This window comes from Vigna radiata, chromosome 5 (assembly GCF_000741045.1).
Source record: "Vigna radiata var. radiata cultivar VC1973A chromosome 5, Vradiata_ver6, whole genome shotgun sequence".
Lineage (NCBI taxonomy): Eukaryota > Viridiplantae > Streptophyta > Magnoliopsida > Fabales > Fabaceae > Vigna > Vigna radiata.
This window is the reverse complement of record NC_028355.1, coordinates 23017039-23041721: the sequence shown is the minus strand read 5'-3', so window position 1 is coordinate 23041721 and position 24683 is coordinate 23017039. Positions and strand designations below refer to the sequence as shown.

Here is a 24683-nt window from a genome sequence, read left to right as displayed (position 1 = left end):
CTCTCAATCATCTCTGGCAAGTTGCTGAACAAACCATAAATACAGATTTAAATGTTAAACGTTTTTGAACATAAGAAAGTTTTTGAACCTTCATCGATTCTTTAAATGTTAAACGTTGTTCCAAAATTAAAAAAAAATAATTAATAATTTAATTTTTTATTTAAATTATATATACAGATTTAATTAAGTCTAAAAAAATATTAAAACAAAAATAAGTCGTGAAACTATATATAGAAACTAAAGAAATATTAAAATAAGTAAGATAAAATGTTATGACACTGCAACGCCCTATTCAGTAGGTAAACTGTCCGGTAAGAATCGTAAACATTTAACAGCACAGATAGAGACCCATACGCATACCCCAAGGCATTACTGACTCACTCACACTTGCAGTGATGTTTTAGTGCAATTTTATTTTATCGATTACTGTAAAATAAAAATAAAAATAAATAAAAAACTATGAAATTCATATTTGTTTAATTTATATATTATAAATGGATAAATATTCAGTTTAGTGTGTGTAGTGATATAACATATTCACCTTGTTTTCTTTTGTATTTATATATACAAAATCGCTACAACCCCACGTAATTTTGTTTACTGTGAGTGATTTGAATTTACAATTCTCAGCAGCAATAAAAAGAAGAAAAATATACTTCTACATCTACTAGAATAAAATAAAAAAATACCAATTTAAAAGTCTATTTAATAATATAATGAAATAATTTGTATTTAATAAAAGAATAAATAAGCTTAAAAGAAATCTTTAGACTCCATATTTATATCAGATAACCTGTTCATTAACTCGCCTACTGAATCTTATACAGCACCTCTTTCATTCAAACTTTCAATTCCACCAATTATGCATTCAATAACTCGTCTATTATTATGTCCTTTTTTTTTCTGTTACAACGTCTCTTTCATAAACTCGAGTCAAATAAAAAGTGAAAAATAAAACAACATGAATTAATAAATAAATATCGCCTTGTCTCTAGAATTAATAAAAGAGTTGGAAGAAAAATACTAATTTTGAAACGTTTATAATATGTAATAGAAAAATAATATAACATGATATTTTTTTTAAAAAAATTTTTGCGGTATAACAATTTATCCCGAATGCATAGTTCACATATAGTTTAATAATTATTGATTTTTATTTTAATTTATTGATAAGTTCAAGTTAACCTTCTCACCTACTAATTTAAGAAATATTAATTTCCTCATCTGTTCGTCCAACGGTAATGAAGAGAGTAGTTATGTTTGTTTTGGGCTAAAGTTGGCAGTGGGCCAGCTGATCTAAACGGAGGTGTACGATTGTTGACACTTGTGTTCTTCAAACTTAAGTACTGTCTGTAATAAATTTGCATATATGCAAAAAAAGAAAACCTCATGAAATACTTTTAAACATTTATTATATTTTAAAAATATATTTAAATAGAAGAAAAATATTTTTTATTAAAAGTTTAAGATTACAAATATTAATTATGATTTTAATATATTATAAGATACTTATATTAATTAGTCTATAAAAAGTGTTTCAAACTGTGTCTGTATCACTTTCGTGTCTAAATCATTAATGAATAAAAGTATTTATTGTGATAGAACAGCATTAAAAATTTGTTGACGTATCAAACAATATTATTACAGTGTAATCCCACGTGTTGTTGACAGACTAATCTTTAACTCCCTTTGATCTCTTTCTTTCCTCTTTCATAACCTCTTCAACTGTCCCTCTGCTGTCCCGTAACGTAACCCTTTAGGTCGACACATGCCTTGATTTGTCTTGGCTTAATACAGACATACCTTAATTTAGGATTCTTAAAATCCAAAAAATTATACAATTTAAAAATAATTCAAATGTAATTAAATGGATTGAACCTGAAATTTAAAAGTATAGATTTGAATTATAGATAAAACCATTATAATAGACTTAAAGTAATATAGATTTAGATTATTATGAATTGAATTTAGTAATTTGAATATTTTGTCATATGTGTAAATTTTATTACCAATTTTATCTTTATTAATATAAATTATTTTATTTATAAATTTTTATTATATTTTAAAAATTTAAGTAACTACTTATAAGTAGGGTTGGACATAATTAACTAAATTATATTCAACTATGGATTATCTATACTATTTTGCACTATAAAAGCTGAACTACTTTTCATAAAAACTGAACTATACTTATTTGTAGTTCAGTTCAAATAAACTGAACTTCTTTTATTACCAGTATAGTTAACTACTTCAAACTATGTACTGTTTCACTTTTACTCTACGCTCTTTTTCAATTTCCATTGACTGCGTGAGACAACTTTTCTTTTACGTTATTTTACGTTCTGGTAAGTTTTAAACTTAAAATATATATATATATATATATATATATATATATATATATATATATATATATATATATATATATATATAATATAGATAAATAAATTAATGCTTTTCAAGTCTCTTGAAAAGGTAGCTATTATTATAATAATTATTTATTTTTATTTTTATTTTTACTAAAAATTATTATACTATCAAAAATTATAAATGGATAGATTTTGACTAAAGTTTTTCTTATAATTTTTTAATATAATCTATGCAATTAAATTTTATTTAAGTTAAGAATTTAAATAAACTTTTTAAACTTATTCTGAAATAGTTTTAAGATAAAAAAAAGAAGAAAAGATATATTTAATAATTTTTACAAAATGGTATGAATTATTTTTTTATAATAAAACATGTAACTTAGTTATCTGTGTTAATTTATATCTGTATATCCTACTTTTCATTATTATATATCATACTCGTTTAGTATTATTTTTCTTTACTAAATTTATTGAAATTTATAAATGGATAGATTTTGACTAAGGTTTTTCTTATCAATTTTTTTAATGTAATCTATGTAATTAAATTTTATTTAAGAATATAAATAAACTTTTCAAACTAATTTTAAGATTAAAATATACACGTTTAATAATATTTTTTTTCTCATAAAACATGTAACTTAGTTATTTGTATTAATTTATATTTGTATATCCTATTTTCATAATTATATATCATATTCGTTTATTATTATTTTTATTTTTACTAAAAATTATTATACTGCTAAAATTTATAAAGGGATAGGTTTTNACTAAGGTTTTTCTTATCAATTTTTTTAATGCAATTAAATTTTATTTAATTTAAGAATTTAAATAAATTTTTTAAACTTATTCTGAAATAATTTTAAGATAAAAAAGAAAAAAAAAACATGCAGTTTCCGAATGTTTGCTATGCCAAGTAGAATTGTAGTTTATTTTGGTTACTATTGTAAGTTAACTGCTAATAGGAAAGTTCAAATTTTTTAAATTGAACCGCATAATAGTATAGTTCAGTTTTTTATAAAAATAGTTCAGTTTTTACAATATAGATATAGTTTAGTACAGTTACACTAATTATGCCCAACCCTACTTATAAGTTAATAATTATAAACAAATAGTTTTAAGTTATCCTAATAAAAAAGTGAATATCACTAATAATAATAGTAATATTATTTGTTATAGATGTCATTCTGACAACAAAAAAAAAGAAGAAAAAAAATCATAAAATTAAAACTGCTGTTATACTATATATAGAATAGCAAGAATGTTGATTGAAAATTAAAAGAAAATTCACAATTTTGTATAGATTTTGAAAACGAATTGAAATGTTTTCTGAAATTCATTTTAAAATGATTTTTGTTCTATTTATAAAATGATTTAAAAAATCCATTTGAAAAAGAAAAAAAAAACGCATTCACCTTAAATAGGTGTACTAGCTTAATGATAGTATACAGCCATTGAGTTAAGAAAGTGGTAAAGAGCAAAAGCCTTTATTGGTTAAAGTGTTGGATGGCAATAATAGCCCAATACTATTTCAGCCCACTTAAAAACAGTAAACAGAAGGCCCATGATATTTCAATAGTCCAACCATTCTGCTTTTGGTTATTTTGATTTCGCGAAGTATCCCTATTTCCTCTCAAATCATATCCCTAACTTTTTCTGCATATTGTTCAAATATACCTTTTTGTCATTATATATTTACAGAACAATACAGAAACAAATTTCCTTAACAAATTATTCTTTCATTACTACAGGAAGTAAAACTTAACACTACAAAAGCTACTTCCAAAAATTAAAATATAAAATAAGACTTTTTAGATGTTCGATCCTTAAGAAAAAAGCCTCCTTGAGAATCCCAAAAAATGGTGTGTTAGTCTTTGATGAACTGAATATTCATATTCACAGCCAAGGGGTATATTTTTGTGATCAGTTACGTATATAATTACATTTTCATCATAGTAATGATATAAAAATGTTAGTTTATTTACTTCAGTGTGTTGAGGTATGACAATTGCTTAATATATTTTTTAAAAAGATCCTACACTTATTTCACCCCATAGTTATTTCTATTGAAGTTGTGATTCCACTTAATCAGAGATATAAACCAGAATGAATATATTCAGAGCAGAACCAACAAATAAACCAGAACGAATTCACCATACGTACCTATACATTTATATATACGTTCAGCATCTATTTTATACAAGGGGTCAAATAAATTGGAGAGAAGTACTCTAAAAAAGCACACCAAGTTGAAGCACAAAAAGAAGGAAAAAAAAAGGATGCACGTAAAATTAGGTAATGCAACAAACCCAATGATAAGTAGTAAAAAGGCAACCGCAGTAATTATAATCGTGAAATAGACAGGTCCGTGAAATAATTGAATTTTAAACTTGACAAGCATATAGACAACTTCATCCGCACTAATGTTTATCTGAACTCAATGAGCACTCACAAGAAATGGATGCTGGCACACTCCACACTCAATGGTCTCTGAACCCGAGCTGGGCACCTGAACCTGAAATAACGCCCAAAATAGCGCCATATAAAGATGATGTAATGATGTGCGTACATGAGAAAAGATGGGGCAATGGTCACTAGATTCGAACCTGCAGGTGGACAGTGCAAATAGGACATGCAACTTCCTTCATCCGCCTTGCAGATCCATCAGACTTGGAACCTACAAACCAGACCACTTAACAGCTCAAGAGATAATTTTAAGAGTCACAACAACAGAAACTACAGTCATCTAAACTAAATTGTCCAAACGACATATTGTCTCAAACCTGCCTTCTTTATGTTATGAATAAAAAAAATAGAAAATGTATACAGTAATTGCTGAAAGTCTACATCAATTAACTTCTATCATTCCATTTATTGCAAAAATTCTGCTTTTATCGCAAGTAACCAGAGGTAGAAATAGATTATTTTGCAATTAGGAAACTGTTTGATCTCTTTCCAATATAGGATTTGCAAATTCGTTATTTCCTTTACACATGGACTTTTTAGATTACAAGACAAGGCTGGTTACAAAGGGGTTTGTTACCTGAAGCTTATGGAATTGACTATAGGAAAACTTTTGCTCTAAGTATCTAAAATTAATTCTATAAGAAACACTTCGATCAGGTAGGAGACATTCTCACCACATATCAGGTAGCAGGCATTCTAAGCAAGCAAGGGGTTAGCGGAGAAACACTTCGATTACATGATTAGCAAGCTGCCCATGTAAAACATGTTCAAGCCAGCTGAGGGTGAGTGTTGAAAGTCTACATTAATTATCTTTAATCGATAACATTCTGTTTTTATTACAAGTAATCAGGTAGAAGAAAGGAAACAATTATCTCTCATAATTACGGGATTTGCAAATTCGTTAGTTTTTTCACATGCAATTACAACGCCCAACTTTTTAGACCCCCTTTTTTCTAGGAGCTGGTTTGCATCTTTTTTTCAATTAAGCGCAAAATATCACCTTCCAAGTTTAGTTACCCATATGGCTAACTCAAACTACAAAAATTGAACTCATTACAGTACCTGATGTCTTTCGATTTCTCTCCAGCTCCTCCTGCCAAGACATACCAACAATATTACTCAAGTAATTCATAGAATTATAGCCTTCCACTGGCAATAAAAACAACACAAAAACAAATGTTTTATTGTCCTAATGATTTACCTGAAGTTTCCTGGCAAGATCCTCATGACTCTGCAACGTAGGTTTACTTGATGACTCCCTGGCACTACTTAGCCGCAGAGAAACTTCTCCCTATACAGGAATGGAACTATATTTAACTTAACAACATCACTTCTTCAGTTTCAACTGTTCAGGCACTAATTTAACTGACAAAGAAGAGTAACAGAAAAGAGGTATGGGAAAGGTCCATTGACAGTGGGGGGATAGGGGTAAAGTCCCTACTTGGATATCCCATTTAATAGGGCTACAATGTCAGCAGATACAAAGCAGGAACATATTCCAAAACACTATCCCTATGTTTACTATCTCTTACAAGAAATATTACACATACCATGCACCGATCACAAACTCGCACAGGCTGTGCATTCTCTTCAGTAGTTAGAGCAATTCTACCATGTGTACATTTGTCACAGAAAATATCACCACAGTTCCTACAGTGGTGCTGTTAGAAAAGCACAGAGGATCATGGGATTAGCAACAGAGAAAACAAAACAGAAAACATTGGTTGAGAAACACAAACAGGAAAATCAACCTTGCGAATAAAAGCCCCAAAATCAGTGCCACATGCTGTACATTTTGTTACAGCCTCATCTGGAACCTACACAAATAAAAAATGGTAAGCATCGCCAGTTTTGAAAAAAAAATTAACAAAGATCACAATCCAACAGAAGCAAGTTAACATGTTTGGTCAATTAATTTTCATTAAAATTAAATCAACTTCGCAAAACTTTGAAGGAGTGAAATAAAAAATTAACATTTAAACATAAAGTCCACTAAAATACCAATTGAAGCAACAAAACATGTTCAAACAATCACAATCCTCTACCAGCAAAAAAATGAAAAGTGTTTGAAAGAAAACATTTCTTCTAAAACCTTAGAATCCTATTTTCAAGACAGGAAGAGATACAATAACACAGAAACCAAAAAGATTGCATTTAATCTTTACCCAATGATCCTTTTCTTCATTGGCAGGTTTAATCAGATTCATCCAATCGCCAAAACCTTTCTTTCTTTCTTGAGTCTGTTCATTTGCTTTCACAGGCTCAGAAGGCCTTCTGCTTCCACCCATTTCTTTGAACTGTATTATGAAAAAGAAAACAAGGGCAATCAAGACATAAAGAAAAAACAGATCCCACTATTTAAAACAATTTAATTGTTGACAGGGAGCCAAAACCCCCAAGAAAAAGCAAGGCGACCAGCTAGTTAACTAGAAAACCAGAGAATTTAAAAATAGATTAATTGCCAACAATCAAAATCACAGATAGCAGCTGACTCCGGAACTGCTATATACTGAGACAGTGGATAGGAAGATAAGACTACAAAATTTCCACATGTATATTAAATTATTTATTATTTATATTAAACAAATAAATGCTAAAATAAGTTCAACAAGAAGGCTGCTTCCTAGATTCATTCAATAGAAATCAGTTTGTTCGCGCTGCTATATTATCAGCACTAACCAGGGGATGAAAAGTACGATAAGCTAACGTTTATCAGGCAGTTTAGAAGCTGATTGGGCCATCTATATCTTTCTATTCTCGTTCATCTACCTTTCACATATAAGCCCTAATTTGTTTTTTCAGACAGTACTACAGTAGGGTACATATAGCTCAGCTTGTTGTCCGAGTTCCGTCATTTCTGGACATATCATACAGTAACTCAAACAAGGAAAGCAATTTTAAATTAAAACAAAATATCTCCAGGTAAGGAAGGAGACAGCGTCTTCCCACAATTTTTTTTGAAAGGAAACATTTTCTACCCAAATTTATCATAAAAAACATGAAGAATTATTAGAAGAGACAGTTGAAAATATTGAATACCTGTATTGTTGCAGCAGTCACTGTATCCAAGAGTGTGTTGGTGGTATAACTGTTAGATTGCAATCTGATTCGTCTTGGCTCAATATCCACAGGGCTTTTTGACCAAAATGCAAAGGTGGACGAATCGACTCTCTGCATATTACAATTAACAAAAATATTATAATGAAATTGACATGCAAAACTAATTTCATGGATGTATTGAAGTTTTCTTAAGAAATGAAGAAGCTCACATCACATCTTGTTATATTCTCAAGAGGATAAATCCTCAATGTCCGGCTGGTATTTGGATCCAGCATACGAATTCCATCCAAACCAATCTGAGCAGACAAAGGTTGACAGGGTTCGGGTCAGCAGCAATAAGCTAGTGTGAATAACATTTTTTACAAACACATAAAAGCAGGAATTTAACAATAATAAATTTGCAGTAACAGTCAGTAAAAAACGAGCAGCATTATGGATACATAGGAATGAAAAAAATTTGTTCGTTTCTTGATCAGTACAAAGAAAGAACAGAGAATCTACAATGAGAAAGAGAGAGGGTTATCATATTCAAACGAAAAGCAAGTAATCCTTTGGCAAAGTATATAACAGCAAACCCTTTTGGACAGAAATTACTACTTTTGGATCAAGGTCATAAACTAGATGATCCAGACCCTTGATTAGCCTAATTACAATACAGATGAAGCACCCCCTAATCATGGTTATCAAACTCTAAAGTTAACTCTTAAACTCTTACGAATGTATGATTTTATGTCATAAAATCTATTTTGAATAGATTCAGATAAACCCTTAACTCTCTAGTCACAAAAAGAGGTCAACGAATTTGAAATTAATGAATTTGGGCTCTTCATTGATCCTGAAGTGATAGTATTTTATGACGACACAAACTATTTGAAGAAGTTAGCTCCATTTTAAAATGTTTAACTTAAGAATTTGTTTTTGTGAACTTTTATATATGATCTGACAATTTATGTAAAGTTTAATTTTATTTAGCATTAAAGTACTGTCACGGCAATCTTAGTCAAATTTGCGAAAATTTCCACAAATATTCCGTATCCCCACAGCTAATAACCGTGGACACGTAAAATAATAATCATTACCACATTTTGCAATTGTTATTTCAAATTCCATAAAAAATAAAAAATAAAAAAATACTATAACATTAGATAAATGATACCGTTTTATTATCCAAAGGTAACTTTCAAAACATTGAAGCTATCTTTAGAAAAATATGCAAAATGCTATCTCAAAACCCATGTTCTGTGCCACATGCCTGCCCCAAGTCCCAAGCCTGACTAATTTTTCCAATAACAGAACAAAGGAAACAATTTAGTTAACCTGTTTGATTAAAGTTAATTAGACTTTCAATGCACATTGAACATGATCAAGTCAGATTTTAGTCCGACCAATATGTGATATTGAAGCAAAAACCAACAGAATAAAACACACAACCATAAGCTATGACTCTAGCTGTAATTTCCGTACCTGACAGAGAACATCCATGGTGCTCTGACCCCCACTTTCCGCCAATAGCTTGACCCGAAACTTTTGCACGCCACCGCCTTTAACGTCTTCATGGGTATCAACCTTGGGCACCGCTTTCACAATCTTACCCCCGCCAGAAGATTCCTTATGCGAGGGGAAACTGATAGACCTCCCGTAATCATCAAACGACGCCCAAGTCGATGATTTCGGCGCCGTGCCACGCGCCCCATAGGGTTCCACTTTCCCTCCCTGATAAGCATACACCCCATCTCCGTAGCCATCATCACTGCCGCCGCCGCCACTTTCGTACCTCGAATTACCACCGCTCTTTCCATAATAATCCGATCCCAACTCAGAACGGCTCCGATTGAAGCTGCCTCCGTACCTGTCGTCTAAATATCCGCCACCATGATCAGGCCTCACGGGAGGCTCATAGGCAGGTGGTTCATAGGTCGGAATAGGCGGAACGGAGGACCCTCCGGTGTAGCTGTAGGGAGCAGAGTTGTATAAGGAGGGAGCGGGATTGGGATTGGGGTTGGGAGGGGCGTAATTGGGATGCGTTTGATGCTGATCGTATGGTGGGAAATAGGGTTGTTGTTGTGGTTGTTGGTAGGAAGGGTTTGATTCGAAGGGCGAGTTGAAATTAGGGTTGGAGGAAGAGGGAGCAAAAGAAGGAGGAGCAGTGGGTGGAATAGGATCAGGATTTTGAGGGTAAGGAGGATGATAGTTGGTGTAATCGGAAGGTGCGTAATTGGGGGTGAAAGGAGGTGCAGAAGCGTAGAGGTTGTTGGGGTTGGGATCGGAAGGGTTGGGATTGGGGTTGGGGATGGGGTTTTGGGGATGAGAAAATTGATAATAGGGAGGAACAGAGGTGAAATCTCCTTGCTGCATCGTTAACTGCAGCTGGTTAAATTGGGATTAGGGTTCTTGAGAAGTGTGAGGTAGAAGATCGCGATGATTGATTGAATTGATCGATTCTAAAGACTCTCTGAGAAGGGTTTGGAAAAGGAGAATACAATATGTGAAGTGGTTCGAATGAATGCTGCAGAAGTAACTTGGGTGCTGCACAATGACCTTCAGTGGGTTAAGGAAAAGAGAAGGAAAGGAATACTGTAAATAAATAGTGGCAACTAATTATTGGGCCAACCCCATGGGTTTGTTTTGTCAATACAAAATTATTTTTAATACTTTATTTGCTATTTACTCCCTATCTTTTTAAAAATATAATATATCATTATCTATCATTTGTTGGTGTCTACAATATTCTGATATAATAACAGAAAATGTCTAACTAAAAAAAGTAATGTGTGAAGTATGTAAATTAATAACATTCACATGAAAGAGGTAAAAGGAAGATTGCTAACATTCTTTATCCCAATTTAGTTTATATGACAATTAAGGAACTAATGAACTATAATACCAAAACTGGAACAAAAAATTGTTCATGGTATGCCCAAAACCATGATACAAAAAACATGCAGACATGATCAAAGTGTTATTTTGAAATATTTTGTATGAAACTGTTATTTTTTTATCATTTTATTATATTTATAGCTTTTCATGTTATTATTATTATTTTGAAATATTTTGTATAAAACTGTTATTTTTTTCTTTTTTTTTTATTTGTTGTTATATTTAAAGTTTTTACTGTAATTATTCAAATAATTTTTATCAACTTATTTTTTCTCTTATATATTAACTTTTTTTATATATATTAACTTAATCCATCCGTCTACAATACAAATATAATATATATATATATATATATATATATATATATATATATATATATATATATATATATATATATATATATTATATATTAATTCTAACTTGTCTATTTTTATAAGATCGAGAGTGAGCAAAACAGGAGTCGAAACCCAATTGAAAATATAATTAAAAAACAATCAAAGTGAACAAAATCATTTATATTTTAAGAAATATTATTTAAAGAATGAAATTGGTAAAATAATTATTTTAATTTGAAATTTTTTTATTTAAAAGATAAAATTAGAAAATATAGAAAAAAATATATATATTTTATATAGTAACACAGGTATTATCATCTGTGTATTGGCATTTTATATATATATATATATATATAGCTTACTGCTTAATTTCACTTACTTGTGTCCTGTTCGTTTCTTTTAAAGCTCTAGTTTACAGGTAGTGAGTGATTTGTTCTGATACAACCGATTTAGCACAGACATTTCGATCAAGGTACTCGTAGACTTGCATGCTACGATATTCTTTTTAATTTTGGTAACTTAATAGTCACATATTACCCATGAAAAATTGGAGTCATGGGTCATATACATAAAAATGTAAACCAAGCTAAAATATTCCAAAGGATGTTTGTATCCTATACTGTCTGTTTGCGCGTCAAATGAGTGATAATATGTGTCTCTGTACCCGTGTGTTTCTTATCTCACTCTCCATAACGATATTCGAGTGTAGATCATCATGATCCTTACTCCCTAATCTATAACTAGAAGAAAAGGTCAATTTTTACAGTCACAATAATTGCATCATTAAACACGATGAAGCAAAGAGAGATAATGTTGCGCTTGTCGCAGCGTCAGATACCCAGATTGTATACATATACCCAGATTTACCAGAATAGCATGTGATCACAAATCACTACGTCCACATGATGAATTATAAGTGTTTGTCGTGTTTACTAACACTAAACAAACTTATTAAGATAAAAGTAATTTCATGTCTTCGTATGCACGATCCATTTCATAAAGCCATTTCCCAATCCTGGTCTGCTCTACCATATCTCTACCTGACTGGAAAGGGAGGATGGGAGGTATGCATGTCTCTGTACCCGTATTCGAGCGTAAATCACCATGATGCTTACTCCCTAAGCTAAACTAGAAGAAAAGGTCAATTTTTACAGTCCAATAATTGCATGATTAAATAAGATGAAGCAAAAAGAGATATTGTTGCGCTTGCCGCAGCGTCAAATAAACATTTATTGTATACATATACCCGGATTTACCAGAATAGCATCTGATCACAACACTCAACAAACTTAGTAAAATAAAACTAATTTCATTTCTTCGTATGGGATTGCTTAACCAATTCATTGACTGAAAACTTACTCCAGTTTTTCTAGTTGTGCTCACTCACCCTAGAAGACTGTCCTACTGCACGATCCATTTCAGAAAACCATTTCCCAATCCTGGTGTGCTCTACCATATCTCTACCTGACTGGAGATGGCGGATGGGTCTCAGAACACCAAACACAGCAAGATCTGCTAAATTAGGATCCAACCCACCTGCAAAAGTCAAGAATATAAGAGCTTGTTGAGTCCTCGTGGTAACTTACATATCCAGTATGTTTTGAATCAAGTTATTTGATCATACCAAGAAATTTACGGCCGTTCAAAGCATCAACCCATTGTTCGGCAGCTCCATACAGTGCTGCCCGCTCATCGGTGATGTTGTGTTTCTTCTTCAATTTCTTTGACACAAAATACATAGCTGCAGCCCCACCATATTTTGCCACTAACCTCTCAGAAAAACTGAAATTTCCTGCATGTACAAAGAAACAAAATTGTTTTCATAATACCACACAACAGACTTAGGGATCAAAAGAAACTAAGGTTAAATAGGAGAGAGTGAGGAGGTATAATTAAAATAAGAAGGCTTAAAAGGTTTGATAAGTATGGGCTTAGAAAAGGCATAAACCTAGTGTATATTTTAACAGCAATTGAATTAAAGCTTCCCCTCCGTCCCTCCGTTGGTGTGCCTTAAATAAGTGTCACTATTCACAGCCATGCGGATAGAATTTAACAAGGAACACTTAAATTTGAAGAAGAAAAATAGTTTGATGGATCAAGAGGTATGTTTACTGTCATGCATTAATAGGGTAAGTTAGTACCCGTTCCATTTTACATATTTTATGGTCAATACAGATTAATTAAATAAGCATCAAGTAACTGAAAATAACAAAGATTTATCAGGATCCAATAATGATTTTCCTCCATATTAAGAAAATGACAACAAAAAATTGAGGTGGAATGAAATATGGTCAGTATTTGTCAACCATTTTTTTTGGAGAAAATGAAATACGGCTCAAAGAGATGCGGAGAAGCACAATGTCGGCCATAAAAAAAATATCAGTCTATAGTTCATCTGTTAGATGTAACCAACGATAAACAACACACTATCATGTTTGCTAATATGTAAAACTATCCTTTTCGTGTTTTGAAATAAATAAAATAATAGTTTATAATAGACAGACTATTAGTCAAAATCTTACCTTGGGTGGTGATATAATCAAATGATTCAAGAGCTTCAGGAACATTTCGATATATATTTGGTGACAAGACATGCACCAAGTGATTATCCACCCACCTATATAACATGTCACAACATAATGTTCATATCTATGGAAGCAGTAGGTTATAGATACAGGTACTTAATCTTGCATCAAATATTACAAAAAAAAGACAGCCAATAGCTACGATGCAATAAAACGGTACTCCTAAAAATGGGGCACCAGAGGTGTAACCTTGTGTTAGTAAAGAATAAAAAAAATCTAGAATAAATAATCAGAGAAGGACGATAGCAAACATACTCTCGCCACTTCTTCTCTTCTTCAGCATTTAGATCATAATCTGCATGTATCCTCTTGATCAACTTATCAATTATGTCTGCCAAAAAAGGAAGGCGAGTTTAGTTACAACCACATTTGTTAACAATTTTTGTTGTTGCAACATAAGGTATCTGAAACTTCTTTCTTTCTTTTACACTTAATTAACAATAGTGAATTTACGCAATAGGTACGAGACTGGAGAGTCGAATTACTCGTCTCAACTACTGTTGGTTTTATTGGTTTTACTAAAATGCATAGAACACATAAACGAAAACATTAATAACAGAGTTACTTAAGAACCTGAAGAATCAACCATCTGTTCACCGTCAACAGTGAGGATGGGCACTTTCTTGTAATCGGACCATTTGATCTCCTTCTTGTTGATGGGATTCACCTCAACAACTTTGAACGGAATATCGTAATAGTCCAGAAACGCTGCAAAACCAAACCAATAAAATAGCAACTTAAGTTCTGAAATTTTGAGCCCTTGATAATTACAAGGTTGAAATGTTCTTGTCGATGTCGCATACATTTTTATTTCTAGCGTTTACACTATTTAACAATTTGATGCATCTCGAATGTCAAATAAAGCCATTTAACAGCCGAAAAAGAACTAATTCTGTTCGGGTTATTGAGTTAAAAAGACTATATTGATTTATTTTTAAAATTTGAGGATTAAAATGTATTAAAATTTAAAATAGATAAATTTTCTAATTTTGTGTTTAAGATTAAGGACTGAAAATCTAAGTAGAAAAATGGGAGAAATAGAGAATTAAAAGGGGAATTCACCTGCAACCTTATTGCAGAATGGACAGGCCTGGTACTGAAATAGGACAAGTTCTTTGGGGTTGAAGGCCTTGGTCTGGGCGTCATAGGCCAGAGAAGTGGAAGAAGAAGAAACGTATCTAAACCCATTAACAGAAGGATCGTTGCTTCTCACGGTGATGGTACCATAGGGAGCCGCTCGGTGAAGGGTGGCAGTAGCACTGGACACGGCGGTGAAATTGCTTCTAAGGGCTCTGCTTAGAAGAACTGTTCTGTTCAGCCCTCTCATCTTCTACCCAAATCACCGTCACACACAAGACAACTTCTTTAACAACCACGATATATCATACAACTTCAGGGTTTAGGGTTTTAATTCTTCCAATAGCATAATAGCATTAATTTTTATACTATAATTACTGGAGTTTGTTTTCAGGATATATATACTCCCTCTCGTCTAATTTTATCGATGGTTACCATTAATTACACTCTTTTTATCCTATAATTTATTAAAATTATAAGATCATAATTACATTTATAACTATTTGAGTAAAGATTGAGCCTCTTATTATTCTTACAGCAATCATAATACCTAGAGAGGAGTATAAATAACTACTATATAACAACAATTTTAACTATCATAATACATTGGTTAGTTTCTCTTTCAACAAATTTATTTTAGAATCTTAAAATTGTGTATGTATTATTCTCGTTCAATTAGAAAATCTCTAATAATAATATTATTATTATTATGCGTTAAAAAATTGTATAGCTAAATTATTAATTTAGTCCTTACTTTTTTTTTTATTAAATTTAGTTTGAAATATTGTAATTATGTCTTTAATTGTTTTGCTTGAATTTTAAAGAAATAAAAGATAATTGAAAGAAAGGAGATGAAAAAGAAATTACTGTAAATATGGATAGGAAAATGGGTCAATTTAATTTCTTTAATTTTGGCATAATATATTATGTCAAATCAGATTGAATTGGACACTAATTGAAAATCATTTTGAACTTTACGTTCCGACTCGATTTGTTGAGGGGTTAGTTATTTTTTTAATTTTTTTTTTCAAGAAAGTTTAATATTACATCTAAACTAATTGAAAATTTTTATTTTTAGTTGTTTTAGATTTTGGCCAAGTTGTATCATACTTTAATTAAGATGTATCAAATCTTGATTGGATTACATCAAACTTTAGTCGAACTATTTGATTCTAATTTTTCTGATGAAGTTAAGTTGATAGACTGATCCGATTGATCCGTATGATTAGTTTGCCGAGTTTGATAAATCAAGTTAGTTTGAAGTTTTAGATTGAAAATATTGTATTGAATCACCTTTTTTAGTTGAGTTGACGAGCATTCTTATCCCTTTTTGTCATATCTAATTGTAAGATTCTTCAATTATAAAATGTACAATCAACAAAAATAACATATTACACTTTTCCTTATGTACTGTATGATTGTCTGGTCAACATTACCAAATTTGACCAGTCGATTAACATTTCCTAAAGAATGTTGAAGACTTTTCCCAATCCCAAATTTCTATAGACCGAACAACTTTTCATCGAGCCGATCGATAATTCTATTGTCAAGACCATCATCACAAATCCAACATGTACAACAAATAAAAATAGGTATTACATTTTTACTGACTTAAGATAAAGAGATAAGTAATTGTATTTATTGCGAATGTGAGATTTTATTGTACAAACCGATCGAACACATGTAACTAGAGTGTTTATGATAGATTTTCACTCATTCGACTCGAAGAACGAAAGAGAAATACTAATAATTATTGTGACGAATACTTGAGATAACATAAAAAATTAATAGAAAAGTGTGAAAGACTAGTTCTCCACCACACATCCAAAACACCTAGATTTAAAAATAAATTATTTATGATAATTAAAATAAAAAATTGAATTGATTTATATGTATTCTATAAAATATTTAAAATATGTGTAATACTTAAGTCTACTCTCCTCTCTCGTATCCCAATGTTTTGAATTCGACTCTTATATTGTACAACTACTTTAAATCAAGGCAACAAAAATAAAAACGAGTTAAATCCCAAGTACAAACCTTAAACACCTTTTGTTTACAAAAACCAAAAAATGACACAAGGAAATGGATAGTTATATAATTAAGTTAATTTCAGTTACAGAATATGAAATGATGAATGATTCAAACAGTGCAAGTTCAAACTGTACAGGGCTTCCTGCTCGCTTCAGAGGGGGGAGAAGGAACAAAATAATACAAATTGATGAGATGCAGCAGTAAGAGTTGGTCAGACAGTCACTGCCTAATATTAATTTCTGATTCTCGATCATAATATGGAGCAAGCTTTCTGAGCCTTCCTCTTCTTTTTCTTTTGCTTTGGTGGTTGGAGAACCACTTTGATGGCAGCGTCAAAGACAGCTTTCACATTCTGTCACCCCAAGAGTACATGACAATCTGTGTATTAAGACAGAAAAATTCGCTACAAAATATTTCAGCAGAAGATAGAAAGTTCACCTGTTGTGTTTTTGAACTACACTCAATATAGGCTGGAGCACCAATCAGCTTTCTCAATTCTTCTCCCTTCAACCAAGTGAAAACATATATCAACGGGGGGATCAATCTAATTTCTGAATCAAGAACTCGTACCTCCCCCTCTATCAAAAGACGGGGGATTAGGAAAATTTGCTATATATCTTACCTGTGCTGTAGTGATTGGAACAGCACCAGGGTGATCCATAAAAAAATGCTTATCATCCCGAAGATCTGCAGACAAATCACGCATTTTTAGTTGTCAAATCATTCCAACTCAAGATATGAATTGGCCAAAACTGTTAAAAGCACCATTCACCACACGTAGAAATTTAACTGTGAATTAATATCATAGCAAGAGGAGAAATTGCCACGTTTGTTATGTTCTATCAATAAAAAAGTTACATAAAAGTTTTATGAACACCGTACTGATTTCCTTTTCTTTACACAGAACAAATCAAATTAGAATTCACACAAAAAAAAATTTCATACTCTAAGTCGTTACAAGAATAACAAAACTAAGAAGCAAATGTCACAAAAAAATGCAACAAATTAGAATATACATGATGTGATTGGGTAATAAATAAACTGATACGACGCGTCCTTTGACGTTGAAAAAGGGAAACTAATAGAGCATTTAAATAAAGCTAAGCAGAAGCTCTAACAGTAACATGATCATAGTGGTTAAACAATAGCCTATGCCAATCCATTCAACGAAGGGTGGAGTTAAATGCTTACCTAACTTGGTTCCGACGAGAATTATTGGAACACCAGGGGCGTAATGTCTTAGTTCAGGGATCCACTGACAGAAGAAATGAAAAGAACAATTTCATCAGTTATATTATAATAAGTGAACAAATTGATTTAAATGGAAAGCATCTTAACCGAATTTTTCACATGAAAGAAAAGAAACAAACCTTCTTAGCAATATTCTCATAGCTAGCCTTGCTTATGAGAGAAAAGGCAAGTATAAAAACGTCAGCTCCTCGATAGCTCAAGGGTCTCAGTCTATTATAATCCTCCTGGCCTAAATCAAACAATATGTTAAACCACAAAAAAAAAAATGCAGAAAACAACACTCAATCCTACATAAACTGAGTTAGTAGCCATGTTACCAGCAGTATCCCACAAACCCAGGTTTACGGTGCTTCCATCCACATCAACATTGGCACTGAAATTGTCAAACACGGTGGGCACGTAGTCCTGTCATCATGATATGAAAAACGGTGAAATCAGAAAGCCATAGCATAACTCATCGAAGAAGAAAACTAAAATCAATTGGAAAGACCATATGTTACTGAGAGTAACAGACAGTATTAAATAACTGCGAAGCACTCGATTGGTTTTTAAGGATGCTTCAAAATAACAATAACGATGACAGTATATTGAATCTCCATATCAGGAAAGTAGGTGAGCAACTCAAACTCTACTTGGAAACTACAAATCAACGGTGCTTACAAATCCACCGCATATATCTTAAATTTGAACTTCAAATAGTTACAATTCAGAGAGAGAGAGAGAGTGAAAGAGCAAAGTAGAAAGAAAGCAACCGTGGGGAAAGTGTTGCTGGTGTAGGAGATCAACAAGCAGGTTTTGCCGACAGCACCGTCACCGACGGTGACGCACTTTATGAATCTGGATGCACTCATTTTCAGATGAATGATGTACGCAGACAAGAGTGTGTCTGAACTTGAAACACCGAAACCAAGATCAGTGTAGCATGAACCCTAATCGTTATATGCAACTGCAGACACAAACGTAGAGGGAAAAGAGGGAAAATTATATTGAATTGAACTGAACTTTGCAGAATCAAATTCAAAAGAAATAAAGAAAAAAAGAGAAGGGGGAAAAAGAAAAGGTTGTAAACACGGACTATAACTACTGCGATTGAGCCACACCACAGCACAAAAGACAATTTGGCAGTTAGTATTTGAAATCGATCATTATTACACCAAAAAAAAAAAAAAAAAAAAAAACTCAAATTTGAAAAATCGATAGTTTGCAAGGAAAATTATGTTTTAAAAAGTTAAGATTTCAACGTACAATCTGCATATAAATGAAATATGAACTATAGCAATGATGTAAGAATTTTAGCATATCAAATATTACATTTCAATTGACATTAGATGAAGCAACCTCGTATAAGCAAAAGTGGTATATGCAAAATATTTTTGTGTTTTTTAATGAAATAAGAAGAATATAGGCTCGCCCACTATTATTCTTCCCCCTTCTATTTTTCAAAAGCTGGTGGTATAAAGAAAGTCATAAAGGAGCAGTCTAGAAATATAAAGAAATATAAAAGCACAAAGAAAAAGTGTAACTTTCCGTCTTGTATTATTTCTCTTGAATTAGAAGGTTAAAAACGCAGAGAAATTTGAATTTAAAGATTTGTGGTTTATGATTTCTTAATATTTAAGTTTGATAAGTAATTTCATTTATATAAAAACTGCATATATTGAAGCCGAACTAATTATTTAAAAAAAGGATTTAGTCGAATAAAAGTTTAATTATAATTTATTATTGAACTAATTTTTTTTGTTACGGTAAAAGAATGGCAATAAATGGAATACATATGTAGGTAAGCAGTCATTGTATTAAACTAAAAGCCATAAACCTCCAATACTGTATTAAGAAATGAAAATTCTCAATCTGTAGTTGATTTTAGGAGTAAAAAACACGAATGATAGAAAAAAACATATTTCAGAGTATAAGGATGTTTGAAGTTGTTTACCTCTCTCCGTCTGTTTTCGTCAATTCTTGGACATTTGGTTGTACCAAAAACATGTTTGCATTTCCTTTTGATTTGGAAGTTTCTTGAGCAGAACTCTGCTTTTTAGCGATGGTATAGGACAGAAGAAAACCCAACCTTCTCTGACTTATTCTGTCCTCTTTGAACAATGTTTGCTGTAGTTGGTTAAGCAATTGTGGGTGATGTGGTGAGATAAGGTCCTATGATACCAAGAAAATTATTTCAACTTGTTCTCTATAATGTGATTATGCCCCTGTTTTTAGTGTACAGCTTCCAGATATTCTTTGCTAAACAGTAGTGAAATATATTACTTTTTTCTGGATTTTGTTTAGGGCTGAAGATTCCCATAATTGCTCTGATATGCATCCATAACAAAAAATTCAGAATACAATTCAACCCTTTTATCATAGCAATATAATTATATCACGTCTCTTTTCATATTTATTTCAGTGTGTAACTATGGATGATACTGCAGTGGTCCTCCTGCAAGTTCACATTATTTTAATGGCGTCCAATGAGTTATTAAAGATGAAATTTTAATTTTAATTGGACGTCATTAAAAACCAAATAAATTTCTCTGCTGAATTGTTGTCAGAGAAATACATGGTTGCATAAACTTTATATCCACTTGCACGAGAAGTGACGTATTGGAGAAGGAAAATGGGAAATTTGTACTCCCAAAGCAAAAATACAGCTACGTCAAATTAATTGCAAGGCTTTGCTGGGGTGTTTGTGTGAAAAATAAATGTTTATTTTACATAGTATAATTTAAAATAGACAAAAATATTCCACTCAACTACCCTTTTAATTTAATACATCAAATTTGAAATAAGTTTATTTTTTACCTTCAAACTCAACTATTTTTGCAATCCGTGTAATTTTTAAAATATCATGTTAATCTTTATATATATAGGACTTATTTCTAAATCAGAAGTCAGAATAGACATTTTTAACAAAGATAAAAAATGAAAGTATACACATAACATGTTCGACAATAAGAGAACAGGATTAAAATACATTATTATTTACATAACTTGCAAATCAATAGTCATGCTGTATCTTCAACAAAGAAATCAAAACATACTTTTTCAAATTCCAGAATTAAATATGATATAATTATTTTTGATGATGAGCAGAAATATTTGATATTGCACACATTATTTGTGATGAGCAGAAATATTTGATATTGCACACATTATTTTAGAATAAATATGATATAATTACAATCTGAGAAAAATTAACTATACGATATCAAATCTTATACAATTCCAAAAAAAAAAGGTTAGTATGCTATTATGGCTTATTTTAATTCTTTTAGTGTAATAAATTAATTATTTGTACTGAAAAAGGAGGGGCTTAAGTTGAATATCCATCATGTTCCAAGAAACCCCCCTATTTTATGACGAGTCTTTGAGCTAAGAAAATAAGTTAAAGCTCAGTTTGAATTTGAAACTGAATCCACTATAGTTGACTAGTAACCTCTACCCCTTTATTCGAATACAAAATCAAGAAATTTCAACGGTTAAGATCTGTGCCGTTAAAAAAGTCACGCCAGACTCTGGATCCACATATGCAATAACACGTAGAACAGTGTAAATATTTAAATGGAACATCCCATGGTCTAAAATGGAATTTTATCCTTCAATCAGAACCACATCCATAATTGTTAAAACGTAAAATGTGCAAAAACTGTCCAAAACCATTAAATAAATCCAAAGAAGACATCACGAAGGCCATATGAATATGACCGCATTCACAAAGCAAGCAGTATTTTAGAAGGCTATTACCATACAATAATAGTAATAACAGTAGTAGAAGGAAATAGGTCGGCACTGAGTTATGTAATTGAGCTAGTTGTAATTACAGAGTATGAAACGAGACAAGCCAGTAATCATGTGATTATAAAGGCCTAAGAAGTCAGTCCAAACTATACACAGCTTCCTGATCTCAGCTACATAGGATAGGGATCAAAACAAGACAAACCAATGAGAGGCAGCACCAGAGGTTGGCCGAATAGTCACTACCACCTACTCATTTCTGATTCTTAATCACAATGTTCAGCAAGCCTCTGATTCTTAATCACAATATTGAGCAAGACTTCTGCGCTTTTCTCTTTTTTTTCTTTTGCTTTGGTGGTTGAAGAACCACTTTGATGGCAGCGTCAAACACGGCTTTCACATTCTGGTATTAAGGGTACATTAGCACTCGTGATATACAAAAACAAAAAATCACTGCATATGTTAAGTGACAACCGCACCTGCTGCGTTTTTGAACTACACTCGATGTAGGCAGGAGCACCAATTAGTTTTCTTAATTCTTCTCCCTTCAACCAAATTTACAACAAATATCAAAGTCAAGATCCATGTAACTTCTAAATGAAGAACTCGTAACTTCCCCTCTAGCAAGAGAAAGGGGGAGGGGCTAAGAAAATTTATGGTACTTCGTACCTGTGCTGTAGTTATTGGCACTGCACCAGGGTGGTCCATGAAAAATTGCTTATCTTCCCGAAGATCTGCAGAAAAGATTATGGGTTTACACTTAATAAACCATTCAATATTGGTGGTACTGAATTTGCCGAAAACGGTTTTTAAGCAGTATTGACCATAGAAAAAGAATTGATAGTGAACTATGTCTGGTGAAGAAAAAAAAATTGCTACTTTTGTCATGCACAATCTAGATACAAGTCTTGTGAACTATGTGTCCTGCATCTATTTTCTTCTCACAAAAACAAATCATTCTAGGATTTTCTCAACTCCATAACATTGATTCAAACTCAATAGTTATTTCCTTTTCATTTCAGTAACAAGCGTTCAGCATTGAGAAATGAGAACATGTTATTTTTGGTAGACACTTTATACCACCTTCTGAAAGCATTATACACCAGGGCACTAATAACCCCTTAGCAAAAAGAAATAATAACTACTTATGAAAATGAGAAAAACAATGTGTCTAAGACGCTGTTTAAACCATTTTACACTCTAGGTTGGTGTGTGCATGAAAGAAATTAAGAACCATACGACCTTAAAGAAAAACAAAAATGAAAAAAAAAAAAAAGAATAGCTTTGATAGGATAAGAAAGTAAACTGATGTAAAGAACTGGGTTTTGAAGTCAAGAAAACCCTTTTCAGTATCCAAAGTTCAGCAGGTAGCTCTAACAGAATCGTCTGCATTGGTTGTTAACCTAGGACCATATGATTGAACGAAGGAAAGGAGTGAAGACTTACCTAACTTCGTTCCAACGAGAATTATTGGAACACCGGGGGCGTAGTGCCTTAGTTCAGGAATCCACTGAGAAGAAATAAAAGAGAACATCAACCTCTTCAGTTATATCATACTAAGTGAAGAAATCGATTCAAATGGTGACCGTCCTAATTGAATTGTGCACATAAAAGTAAAGAAATAAACCTTCTTCGCAATGTTCTCATAGCTAGCCTTGCTTATGAGAGAAAAAGCAAGTATAAAAACATCAGCTCCTCGATAGCTCAAGGGTCTCAGTCTATTATAATCCTCCTGACCTGTAAATCAAAAAATATGTTAACAACAACAAACAAACAATATGCTAAAAAAGAAAAACACCCAATTCAATATAAACTGAATCAGTTGCCATGTTACCGGCGGTATCCCACAATCCCAGGTTTACTGTGCTTCCATCCACAACCACATTAGCACTGAAATTGTCAAAAACGGTAGGCACGTAGTCCTGTAATCATAATACGAGAAACGTTGAAACCGGAAGGCATTACATAACTCATTAAAGAAGAAAACCAAAATCAATTGGAAAGATTAAGCACTAAAGAGAACAAAGAGCATCTGTTAGTGGGAGTAATATCGAAACACTCGATTGGTTAATGAAGAATGCTTCAAAATAACAATAACGACGACAGTGTAGTGAATCTCCATATTAGGAAAGTTGGAGACCAAGTCAAAGTCCACCTGGAAACTTCAAATAAACAGTGCTTACAATATATCTGTAATTTCAACAGCAAAAGAGCTACAATTGAGAAGGGGAAAATGTAAAAGGGCAAAGAAAGAAAGAAAGAAACCGTGGGAAAAGTGTTGCTGGTGTAGGAAATTAACAAGCAGGTTTTGCCGACAGCGCCGTCTCCGACGGTGACGCACTTTATGAACCTGGACGCACTCATTTTCAGATCAAGGATCTGCACAAACAACAATGGCTCCAACGAACTTGAAACCCCTAACGAGTTGTTGCAGGTGCAGAGAGAGAGAGAGAGAGAGGAAATGAAATGAAATTGAAATGAAATTCAAAAGAAAGGCTGACTATGACTGACCCAGAGACAACCTTTTGCCAGCTATCTATAATTCATGTGACCATTAGGTCCTCCTTCCTTCATACCCTACTATTTACCAAATAATAATTCCTCACCCCTACACTTAATTAATTAAATCACAACAACATTATTATCAACTTATAATATAAAATAATTTAACCATGGAACCACACACCAATGTTTTATTTATTCAATCAATATACTACTTGGATTAAAAATAATAATTTAATATTATTTAATTACTTTGTTCTCTATTCTGAAAATAGGTAAGCGGAGAGTTTTTCACTTCTCCTTAGAATCTTCAGAAACAGAAACTTTGCACTGAATGCGTAAATTATTAATTACACTGTAAAAATGTTCTTAAATATAAATTATTAATTTAAAGCCTTTGATAT

The 24683-nt window shown here is 32.0% G+C and overlaps 4 protein-coding genes across 8 annotated transcripts; all 4 read right to left on the bottom strand.

Moving 5' to 3' along the window:
* Positions 1-4498: 4498 nt before the first annotated feature.
* LOC106762465 (protein FREE1) lies at positions 4499-10453 on the bottom strand. The gene is made up of 10 exons (XM_014646393.2): positions 9354-10453; positions 8099-8185; positions 7869-8000; positions 6995-7126; positions 6581-6646; positions 6380-6490; positions 6031-6120; positions 5892-5922; positions 4970-5040; positions 4499-4878 (listed from the first exon to the last, which is right to left on the bottom strand). The coding sequence occupies exons 1-10, from the start codon at positions 10242-10244 to the stop codon at positions 4801-4803; spliced, it is 1689 nt and encodes a 562-aa protein (XP_014501879.1). The 5' UTR covers positions 10245-10453; the 3' UTR covers positions 4499-4800.
* Positions 10454-11858: 1405 nt separating this feature from the next.
* LOC106760982 (prostaglandin E synthase 2) lies at positions 11859-15116 on the bottom strand. 2 transcript variants are annotated; one of them, XM_014644443.2, is made up of 7 exons: positions 14749-15116; positions 14260-14394; positions 13942-14017; positions 13624-13718; positions 12726-12893; positions 12489-12637; positions 11859-12229 (listed from the first exon to the last, which is right to left on the bottom strand). In XM_014644443.2, the coding sequence occupies exons 1-7, from the start codon at positions 15011-15013 to the stop codon at positions 12053-12055; spliced, it is 1065 nt and encodes a 354-aa protein (XP_014499929.1). In that variant the 5' UTR covers positions 15014-15116; the 3' UTR covers positions 11859-12052. The 2 variants fall into 2 exon arrangements, with proteins under 2 accessions (XP_014499929.1, XP_022636753.1); XM_022781032.1 differs by having other exon boundaries at positions 12078-12224; positions 14749-15114.
* A 1680-nt stretch (positions 15117-16796) lies between these two features.
* On the bottom strand, positions 16797-20241 carry LOC106760762 (rac-like GTP-binding protein RAC1). 4 transcript variants are annotated; one of them, XM_014644183.2, is made up of 8 exons: positions 19982-20241; positions 18801-18994; positions 18366-18453; positions 18168-18277; positions 17989-18052; positions 17420-17484; positions 17236-17301; positions 16797-17149 (listed from the first exon to the last, which is right to left on the bottom strand). In XM_014644183.2, the coding sequence occupies exons 2-8, from the start codon at positions 18897-18899 to the stop codon at positions 17048-17050; spliced, it is 594 nt and encodes a 197-aa protein (XP_014499669.1). In that variant the 5' UTR covers positions 18900-18994; positions 19982-20241; the 3' UTR covers positions 16797-17047. The 4 variants fall into 4 exon arrangements, with proteins under 4 accessions (XP_014499669.1, XP_022636751.1, XP_014499668.1 ...); XM_022781030.1 differs by lacking the exon at positions 19982-20241 and adding an exon at positions 19360-19510; XM_014644182.2 differs by lacking the exon at positions 19982-20241 and adding an exon at positions 19124-19200.
* A 1460-nt stretch (positions 20242-21701) lies between these two features.
* On the bottom strand, positions 21702-24299 carry LOC106762184 (rac-like GTP-binding protein RAC1). Its single transcript, XM_014645939.2, has 7 exons — positions 24043-24299; positions 23612-23699; positions 23405-23514; positions 23224-23287; positions 22447-22511; positions 22257-22322; positions 21702-22180 (listed from the first exon to the last, which is right to left on the bottom strand). The coding sequence occupies exons 1-7, from the start codon at positions 24139-24141 to the stop codon at positions 22079-22081; spliced, it is 594 nt and encodes a 197-aa protein (XP_014501425.1). The 5' UTR covers positions 24142-24299; the 3' UTR covers positions 21702-22078.
* Positions 24300-24683: the final 384 nt, after the last annotated feature.

Bases quoted from the DNA above. Each gene is read 5' to 3' on its own strand.
- LOC106760982 (XM_014644443.2), bottom strand. From the start codon at position 15,013: ATGAGAGGGCTGAACAGAACAGTTCTTCTAAGCAGAGCCCTTAGAAGC. The intron at 12,894-13,623 runs GTAAGATTTTGA...TTGTACATGCAG, and splicing joins TGATTATATCACCACCCAAG to GAAATTTCAGTTTTTCTGAG. The intron at 12,638-12,725 runs GTATGATCAAAT...TGACTTTTGCAG, and splicing joins GAACGGCCGTAAATTTCTTG to GTGGGTTGGATCCTAATTTA.
- LOC106762465 (XM_014646393.2), bottom strand. From the start codon at position 10,244: ATGCAGCAAGGAGATTTCACCTCTGTTCCTCCCTATTATCAATTTTCT. The intron at 7,127-7,868 runs GTATTCAATATT...TTCATAATACAG, and splicing joins TGACTGCTGCAACAATACAG to TTCAAAGAAATGGGTGGAAG. The intron at 4,879-4,969 runs GTTCGAATCTAG...GCGTTATTTCAG, and splicing joins TTTGCACTGTCCACCTGCAG to GTTCAGGTGCCCAGCTCGGG.
- LOC106762184 (XM_014645939.2), bottom strand. From the start codon at position 24,141: ATGAGTGCGTCCAGGTTCATAAAGTGCGTCACCGTCGGAGACGGCGCT. The intron at 23,700-24,042 runs GTTTCTTTCTTT...TTATGATTACAG, and splicing joins CCAGCAACACTTTTCCCACG to GACTACGTGCCTACCGTTTT. The intron at 23,515-23,611 runs GTAACATGGCAA...TTTGATTTACAG, and splicing joins GGGATTGTGGGATACCGCCG to GTCAGGAGGATTATAATAGA.
- LOC106760762 (XM_014644183.2), bottom strand. From the start codon at position 18,899: ATGAGTGCATCCAGATTCATAAAGTGCGTCACCGTCGGTGACGGTGCT. The intron at 18,053-18,167 runs GTTTGTTTCTTT...TTCTTCTGTCAG, and splicing joins ATGAGAATATTGCTAAGAAG to TGGATCCCTGAACTAAGACA. The intron at 17,485-17,988 runs GTAAGCATTTAA...ATTTGTCTGCAG, and splicing joins TCTCGTCGGAACCAAGTTAG to ATCTTCGGGATGATAAGCAT.